At 46.1% G+C, this 9532-nt stretch overlaps 1 protein-coding gene across 1 annotated transcript; it reads left to right on the forward strand.

Moving 5' to 3' along the window:
* Nucleotides 1-4997: 4997 nt before the first annotated feature.
* LOC143020587 (uncharacterized) lies at nt 4998-9122 on the forward strand. Its single transcript, XM_076177023.1, has 2 exons — nt 4998-5217; nt 6327-9122. Exons 1-2 carry the CDS (start codon nt 5118-5120, stop codon nt 7988-7990), a joined length of 1764 nt encoding a protein of 587 aa, XP_076033138.1. The 5' UTR covers nt 4998-5117; the 3' UTR covers nt 7991-9122.
* The last annotated feature ends 410 nt before the right edge of the window (nt 9123-9532 follow it).

The following is a 9532-nucleotide window of genomic DNA, read 5'->3' on the forward strand; positions in this document are numbered from 1 at the left end:
TTCTTGTGTATTTGGACAGTTGGATATTTTTTCTGTCCGTGATTGTCATGCAAATGGCTTGGGTGACGGGCAAGTGGGAGAAGCTATGATGCGCAGTTGGCAACACCGCACGTGGCACGTGCGAAAGACGAGCACGTGCCGATACATAACGTGATGCCACGTACCACCAGAGGGAGCATCTACCAACACGTATTAAACCGAAACACGCATACAAACGACTACACGTGGCAACGTCGCACAACGCCCTACTGAAAGACATAACGTTGCACGGTGTAGTGCTCGCAAAGGAAAACGCGGGACGGAATTGGATAAAATGTCTGGAAAAGCTGGCAGCGGTGATTGTCATTGACTATCGGTGTTTGGGATCAGTCAACGTAGTCTCTGAGCGCCATATGGGCAAGGGACAAGGGCAAGGGACAAGGGAAAGGGGCAATGGGGCATCCAGGCATACGGAGACGAAATAGGCATAGAAAAAGTTGGAGGATGAGGAACGAGGGGGGGAGTTCATTGGGAGGGAGGGAGGGAGAGGAAGATGTTGGAGGGTGGACTGGGTAAGGAGGAGGGAGGAGAGGGAAGAGGAGGAAGGAGGGGGGAGGTGTGGGGGGGAGATGACATCAAAAGGAACGTTGCGTGATGGAAGGTGGAAGAAATCGTAAGGGAAGAAGAGAAAGAAGGACGGGAAGAGGAATTCACGGTGGGAAGGGAGGGAAACTGAGTCAGAAAACTAGGGAAACTGAGTCAGAAAACTAGGGAAACTGAGTCAGAAAACTAGGGAAATTAAGTCAGAAAACTAGGGAAACTAGGGAATGTTAAATCTGGGACTAAAAAAGAAGGAAAGCTTATGTTGAAGGGAAGGGAAATTGGTTGTGAAGGAAGAGTTATGGGATCGACAGAAGGCAATGTGAAGAAAAAGAACGACCTAGTTGAAGGACGAGGGAAATTAGGGTGTAAAGGAATGAAATTTAGGGTGTAGAGAAAGGTACATTAGGGGGAACTGGGGCGAAGAAACGCCAGGTCCAAAAACTGAAGAGAATCGAAGTAGTCAAAGGGACCACGAAGTGAAAGAAAATAAATGAGGATGAAGGTCACTAGGGAAGAACAGAGCACATGCTAGAAGGGTGGACGACTACGGAGGAGGAGGAGGAGGAGGAGGAGGAGGAGGAGGAGGAGGAGGAGGAGGAGGAGGAGGAGGAGGAGGAGGAGGAGGAGGAGGAGGAGGAGGAGGGCGAGAAGGGCGGGGCCCTTGGTGAAGAAGGGAGAGGGGGATAGGTGAACTAAGTACGAGACGGAAGGGGGAATGTGCCATTAACACTAAACTTGAAGGGCGAGGCTTTTCCTCAACTGAACGAGATTGCCCGGATACAACCAGAATGAAATGTTTGAAGACAGGACCCCTCTGTCTGTCTGTATCGCTGTCTGTCTGTGTGTAAAATTTCTCTACCTCTGGCTGTCTGTTTGTCTTTGCCCCTGGGGGTCTATCACTGTTTCTATCTGTCTCTTTGTCTGTCTGTCTGTCTGTCTGTCCGTCTGTCCGTCCGTCTGTCTATTTATCTCTGCCTCTGGCTGTTTATCCCTGTCTATCTGTATATTTGTCTGTCTGTCTGTCTGCCTGTTTGTCTGTCTGTAAGCGTCACTTCATCTTTCTGATTTTTTCATACTCTTTAACATTCTCCGTGTCGACAACTTCGTGTTAAACACACCACAGGAACGGATGTGTAAAAGGACATGTATATAACTAAGGTTATATGTACAGTAGTTTTGTATGAATACGATGTGTGTGTGTGTGTGTGTGTGTGTGTGTGTGTGTGTGTGTGTGTGTGTGTGTGTGTGTGTGTGTGTGTGTGTGTGTGTGTGTGTGTGTGTGTGCAAGATATAAGTACGTGTATACAAGAAGACCATGTGTGTGCGTGCGTGCATTTGTGCGTGTGACGCATTTGCATGCGCTTCCGTCTGTATGAGATCTGTGCTTGGAATACCAAGCACGTGCCCGCGCAGGCGAGTACGGGTCCGTGCAAAGCATGCACGTGTTGAGCGTGCGTGCGTGCTTCTGTGTGTGTGTGTGTGTGTGTGTGTGTGTGTGTGTGTGTGTGTGTGTGTGTGCGTGTATGATTTGTATGTGTATCTATATATTTCACAAAGAATACTATTGCACGGAAAAACAAATAATGTCGAGGTAATGTACACACACACATACACATATATGTATATGTATATATATATATATATATATATATATATATTCACATATACATATGTCAGTTTAGATCGTCAAAATATTTAAAAACTAATTACCCCACCTCTGTAATAGTAATCAATTGGGTAATTGTTTATTGCTTATATATTGAAAAATCCCCACTGAGGTTTTTAATATTTAATTAATTCGCCTTTATGTATTTTTCATTCGCTCTCGTTCATTTATATTTAATATATTCACACAACCCTTCACAGCGCGTTAGGATTTTAATGATGAGCTGGAAATCCTTGTCTCAGATTTTGAATTTTAATGTGACTAAACGTCAAATCCTTTTTCTGAAATGGCGATTTAATTTGTTCGAAATTGTCGACCAGAAGGTAGTTGGGGTTGTAATTACCCACCAACGGGTAGTTATGGTAATGGGTTGTTTTGTCCAAGTAACAGGGGGTAATTAGAAAGGAGAATGAGGGGAGAGGTGGAAATGGAATGAAGGGGAGAGAAAAGGGGGAGGGGGAATATGATGTATTACTCTTTGGGAAGGGTAACTTGTAAATTAGTTTCAGTGTTGTTGTTTTTTTTTTTTTTTTTTAGATTTTAAAGGATTACAAAGAAAGGAGGAACATACCGACAGGAGACCTTTTGGTCCATTACTAGGTCAGATGCTAAGAATATATATATATTTTCTTATTCTATTTGATAGTTTTACGTACTTCTATGAAGTATAATCTGCCTATACTGAAGAATTAGGCTTGATTGTTGCTAAATTGGTGTGTGTGTGTGTGTGTGTGTGTGTGTGTGTGTGTGTGTGTGTGTGTGTGTGTGTGTGTGTGTGTGTGTGTGTACGTGCGTGCGCATGCGTGTGTACGTATGTGTAATCTCTTCTGTTCACTAGAAGTTTCTCAGATGACCTAGAATCTCCATGTTCTAACTCGAACAAAATCTACAGAGATCGTCATCATGTGAGCAGCGTTGACAGAAATAATTTTCTTATTATTTTGTTGGTTTCGTCGGTTTCTGTCCTTTGAGGACATAACTGCACTGATTTGATGGAGTCATGGAGCTAATAAGGGTTTAAGGGCACTATCACACTGGGCTATTTTCCTTCGACTGTTGGAGGAAATTTGCAGCCAGCAGCTTTCGGGAAGCAGTCTGATATGCAGGAGGTAAATAATTTTCCCCCAGCATATCAAATTATATTCTATGTATTTTTGTTAAGAAAACAAAATAGTTTATCGTAGTGATTTTAAGGCGGAAAAGGTTCTGGACTTGGGTCCAGCCTCCGATTAATTGGAGGTTGGAGGAAAAATAGCCCAGTGTGATAGCCCCTTCAGGTGGACAGCAACATGGAAGGAGTTAATATCATCAGCATTCCTTTTTGAGTACAGATTAGTCTTAAGAAAAATTGCTGCGTGACTCTGCTCCGTAGGGGATGTCCCTAAAACCTTAGGTAGCTCGACCTGAGACTCGAAGTCAAGGAGCACCTTAGCGTCTTCCTTCTTCCTCTTCCTCCTCCTCCTCCTCCTCCATGGATGAGTGACAGGAAGTTACACTTCACGAGGGGAGAAGAAGGAAAAGGAGGAAGAAGAGGAGGAGGAAGAGGAGGAAGGGAGGAGGAGGAGAAAGGATAAAAAGGTGGAGGTAAGAGGAGGATGAGAAGAATGAGAAGAGCAGTTGAAATAAGGAGGAAGAAAATGATGATGGAAAAGAAGAGAAGGATGAGAATGAAAAGAAGGAGAAGGAGGAGGAGGAGGAAAAGGAGGAGGAGGGAAAGGAGGAGGAGAAGGAGGAAGGATGTAAGAAGTAATAAAAGGAGGAAGAGAGGAAGAGAAGCATAAGAAGAAAAGTTAGAAGAAGGAAGAGGAGGAGGAGGAGGAGGAGGAGGAGGAGGAGGAGGAGGAAGGCCAAAGAGGGGAGATACCTGTTACAAGGAAGAGGGGAAAAGAGGGGGACCTGATGGAGGAAGAGGGGAGAAGGCGCCTCGTGAGGGGAAGGAAGGAAGGGGTAGCCAGTGCAGGGAGGGAAGGTGGGTGGTGGGGGGAGAAAAGAGGGGAAATAACTGCGGTGGGTTGGGCAGAAGAGGGGGAGATTGTGGGGAAAGGAGAACGGGGGGAGGGGGAGGGGAGAGGAGGAGGGGAGAGGGGGAGGGGAGAGGGGGAGGGGAGAGGGGGAGGGGAGAGGGGGATGGGGGATGGGAGGGACTGTAAGGTTAAGGGGTGAAGTTAAGGGGTGTTAGGATGATGGTGTGGAGGGTGGCCTAGGAGGGGGAGGAGGAGAGGGGGAGGGGGGAACAGGGAGAGGGGAGGGGGAGGGGGGAAGGGGGGAGCGGAGGGGCAGGACGAGGGGAAGAGGGGTGCATTGGGCAGGCGGGTTAAATCCTTGCACAGAAAGAGAATCTGCGCGCGAAGGGAGTTGTGACGCTCCAACAGGAAAGGGGATCTCATAATGGTCCCAAAATAACTCGAATATTTAGGTAATTTAAAAGGAAAAATGACCTTTTTCGTCACTCATGTCCCTCGTAAAGTGTTTTCCTAATTTCCCTCACATAGGGAGAGCTCAAATATTAATAGAACTTGTAGATAAAGTGGAAAACATGAAGGAGGTTCCAGAATTGCTCGTGTCGCTTTCGACCCGACAGTCCAGCCGCGGGTCCCAGCTGCTCTGAGTCGTCACCTGTTGTGAACATTTGAACCGACCGCCCTGCTTGCCCGCACGCGCCCATTGGCCCTTTACCGTGACGTCACCCGTGCAGCTGGCCTCTGATTGGCTGCCCGTGACGTTTGGCGCGTGCCATGTGCAGGCGAGGCTATATAAGGACCTGGGGCCTTGGCACGTGCGTAATAGTTGAATCAAACTTAGTGTCTGCCACAGTCCTTATGTGTTGCGTTGGGGACATTCACGACTCTGCCAGTTCTTCTCCTTCAGGATGCCCCCGACCCTTAGCCTCAGAACGATGGACTACTCGGCGTGTCCTCCGAAGAAGAGGCCACTGGCACTTTTCAATCACATCGTCAATAGCAACGAAGGTAAGGCAGTGTTCTTTGGTCAGAAGCGTCTCGTGACTTGGATGTGATTTGTGTGCAACAAGGAGATGTAGTGCCACCGGCGCTTTGCTCGTTTGCGTGATTTTGCCTCAGGTTCCGCTCATTTCTTAACAAGAACTACAATCCATTCCATGCATTCCAGACCTGCATTCCTCACTTAACCTCTTCTCTGTGGAGGATTTGTTTCCCTCAATTAATTAAATCCCCTAGCGGCAGTTTGGTTAGAAAGTAAACTTATAAAAGTGTAATGAAATTCTTGAGATTCCCTGCAGGGAGGTAGGGTTTCTTCAGGTTAATTGAATCGTTTGGCGTTAGTTAGAACGAATGCGAGTATAACACGCAGGGCTAAGGTTAATGCGAGTATGGTCATAATGATTCTATTCTAGCTAAGACTAGATTATTTTATTTGGTCAACAGATGAGTGGTGATTTAATGTCGATACTGTGACAGTGAGAAACAAATCCACACGATTGTAGACGATGTTAAGGGTAAACACTTATAGACTATCAAGATTAAAATTAAAATGTCTTCGAACAATTTGGTATATATGGACGAATGTAAACACAAAAATGAAAGTTACTGGTTTTAGTTTATGTTCTCATTAGTTTGTGAATATTCAAATGTAAGATTAAAATAGTTTAATCAATTTGGCATACATTGACAACCAAACACGGAAAAAGAATGTCAAAATACTGATTTTAGTTGGTGTTGTTAAATATTTATAATAATTTAAATATATAATTTGAATGCCTTAAAGCTATTTGGCATAGTTTAGGTTAGTTTATGGACTAGATTATAGTATAGCACATGATACAATATACAACCATCTTAAAGTTAGCATGATCCAGCACGTACACATGAATGAATGTAAACACAAAGAGAAAAGTAAAGTCTTGAAAGTATTTTGGCTTCAAACTGTTTGACATACGGACGAATGTAAACAAAAAAAAATATTCTTGAAAGCATTTTAGTAACAACGGTCTAAAAGATATTGATCTTAGTTGGTGTTATCACATGTTTATAATCACTTGAATGTAAAGAAAAGGAAGGTATTGAGGACATTTTAGTAACGACGGTCTTTCTCTCGACAGAAACAGAACCGGAGGAGAATTTGCAACCCCAAGACCTCAGCATGAAGAGTACGCGTGTCCATTCCAACACCCCAGGCGCCAACAACTTCCTCTCCTCCCTCGCCAACACCACCACCTCGACCACCACCTCCACCACCTCCACCTACACCCCCTCGTCCTCCACCAGCGCGAGACATCCACCCCCAACGCCGTCTCCACCACGAACATCTCCATCATCGATGACTCCACCAGTACAGCGTGACTGTCACCTACCTACGTCACTGTGCATGACAAGAGAAACCACAAACATTATCAGCTACCCTCCACCGTCGACCAAGACGATCATGAGTACCATCAACAACAACGTCATCATTCACTCGTCTAACAATAACAATAACAACAACAGCTTCAGTGCTAGTTCGAAGCATAGCATTGCTTCCCTAGTGAGCGGATGCAAGCCCTCAGCACCGCCCCCTGTGAGTAGCGGCAGCATCAGCCCCATCCGGACCCTGACGGGATCAAGTGACGTTACTGGAGGTGGTATCAAACCCAGTGTCTTTGCGAAACCTGGAGGAAACAGTGGTTCGAACGTTGGTGTTGGTGCAAGTGGTGGTGGTGGTGGTAGTGATGGTAGTAGTGGTAGTGGTGGTAGTGGTTGTGTTAGCGGCTACCTCAACAGTCCAGGTCTTCGACTTATAAGTGAAGTTGCGGAAAGGTGCAGTTCCCCTGTTCTTCAGGCCCAGGGGCACAGTGGCGGGCTGTATGCACCTCCCACCCCTAAAGACCCCCTTCGCGCCGTCCTCAGAGAGTCCCTGAGAGAGGGCGAGGGCACTGAAGGAGGGGGAGGTGGTCCTCCACCCCGTGAAGAGGGCCCCTCGAAGGGTTGGCCTCTGCAGTATCACCCCTACCTCCCCTTCGGCGTCTCAATGTACGGCATCACGAGGGGTCTGTACTCAGCTCCCCTCTCCTCCACACGCCCGTCCTCAACTCCCCCTCGCACGCCCACAGGGAGCGCGACCAGGAACCACGACGCCACGTCCTCGTCCATCTTCACGTCGAACTCCTCCCCGCTGCTCATGACCCACAGAGTACAGCATCGAGGAGGCTCGGTATCCCCACCCGGATCGGCGACGTCGTCGTCAGACAGTAGCCCAGAAGGAACTTCTAAGGTGGAGGGCTCAAACGCACCTCGCCCTCGGTACTCCTGCCCTGACTGTGGCAAGCACTACTCCACCCTTCCAGGTCTCGCTAAGCACCGTCAGTTCCATTGCCTGAAGGATGCACAGAGATCCTTTGGATGCAAGCACTGTGACAAGGTGTACACGAGCCTGGGGGCCCTCAAGATGCACATCCGAACTCACACGCTCCCCTGCAAGTGCCACCTGTGTGGGAAGGCCTTCTCCAGGCCCTGGCTCCTCCAGGGGCACATCAGGACCCACACAGGCGAGAAACCTTTCCAGTGCAGCCAGTGCGACAGGTCCTTTGCTGACAGGAGCAACCTGAGGGCGCATTTACAGACCCACTCCGATGTGAAAAAGTATGCCTGTCGCACGTGCCCCAAGACCTTCTCCCGGATGTCTTTGCTGGTCAAACACGAAGACCACGGGTGTCCCGGGATTACCGGGGGCCTGTCCGGGCCCTCGCGGCCCCTCGCCCTCGGTCCTGTGCCTCCTTCGCCTCTATAACCCTCAAGGGTGGGTGTTGACAGTCTTCCATGTGCCCAAGTGCCACTTACTCGAACTCCTGACCCTCTGACATGAACCATCCCTCGTCCGTCTAGTCAAGGGTGACCTTCGTCACCTGCCTTGCCCTTCTGCAGCCAGGGCGACGCCCCCTGCAAGGGCTCCCGTGCATCCTCACCCCAAAACTAGTATTTCACGAATGTACCTGAGGAAAAGTACACTACAATGAGTACGTTTTTCCTCAAGAAGTCAAAACTTTTTATTTTCTTAGTTGAAGAACGTCTGCCAATAGTGCCAAGTATATTGCAACCCGAGTGCCAAATCTTCTAGTACATAATCGCGTGGCTCTCTGCTTCTTGTGTGCCAGATGCCACAAACAAACTTCCTGCGCCATGTACAAAGTATTTATGTTACTTTTGTAGAAATGACAGATGTTTGGAGAAGTCTTGCTTGTCTGTCCCACTTTCTTTCGTCTTCCAGAGCTGTCCTTATCTTCATCATGATCATCACTACATGAGATGTTTTCATTATTGAACGATGATTTTTGACACCTGCATCATTGTTATTGAATACACGACTCATTCAGAGCTGTGGCCCCTTCCAAGATTCTCCCCATTTGCTCAACTTTCGGTTCATTCCAAAACTTACAGTCAACAACATGTACATCGTGGTGGAAGAGTTCGATGAAATATGAAACAAAGAACGAAGTTGTGCAACACCTTTCCTTGTTTTGTACACAAGAACTCGATTGATATCGTCGTTTTTCTTTATGTTTCGATGAACATTTCTGCCACGGTACTTCTTTTGATGACTGTATGGCGTGATTTTTTTTTTATTTGTTTGAACGAATTAATCTCTTTTGTGATAATGGTAATGAAGTTGTTTCGAATTTAATGAAAGTACAATGCCCACTCAATTTTAGTGCCTTTTCGTGTTGGTATTTAGTGAAGAAGTATATCCGTCAGTGGTATCAAGGTATACAATGAAAATATATACATGGTTATGTATGGGTATATGATACATTCACACAAGAATGTACACAAATAGAAAAATACACACGGGTGAACAAATATATTGTTTAGAATGACAGCATTATGAATATGTTATATTCATATACACATTACACTTACACAAAACACACACACACACAACACACACACACACACATACAAACAACAAACACACACACACACACATACACACATACACACACACACACACACACACACACACACACACACACACACAGAAAGAGAAAGAGAGAGACAGGGAGAGAGAAACATGTGTATGTGTATTTTTATGTATCTGTGAATGCATGCATGTATGCTTTTATGTACGTATGTGTGTATGGTTGTATATATAAACATGTGTATGACTTTATATACCCATACAGAATAAGAAATTACCTTATAATATATATCTTCTTCCATTGTCCATGTTCCTATATAATGGTTATATTCACTTGTGCATATACGCACATAATAAAGAATTGCACAAAATTCCAGCCATCATACAGTGTAATAGCAACTTTACATTATTGTGAAA

Source organism: Oratosquilla oratoria, chromosome 40, assembly GCF_046742065.1.
Source record: "Oratosquilla oratoria isolate Oo_2021 chromosome 40, ASM4674206v1, whole genome shotgun sequence".
Classification (NCBI taxonomy): Eukaryota; Metazoa; Arthropoda; class Malacostraca; order Stomatopoda; family Squillidae; genus Oratosquilla; species Oratosquilla oratoria.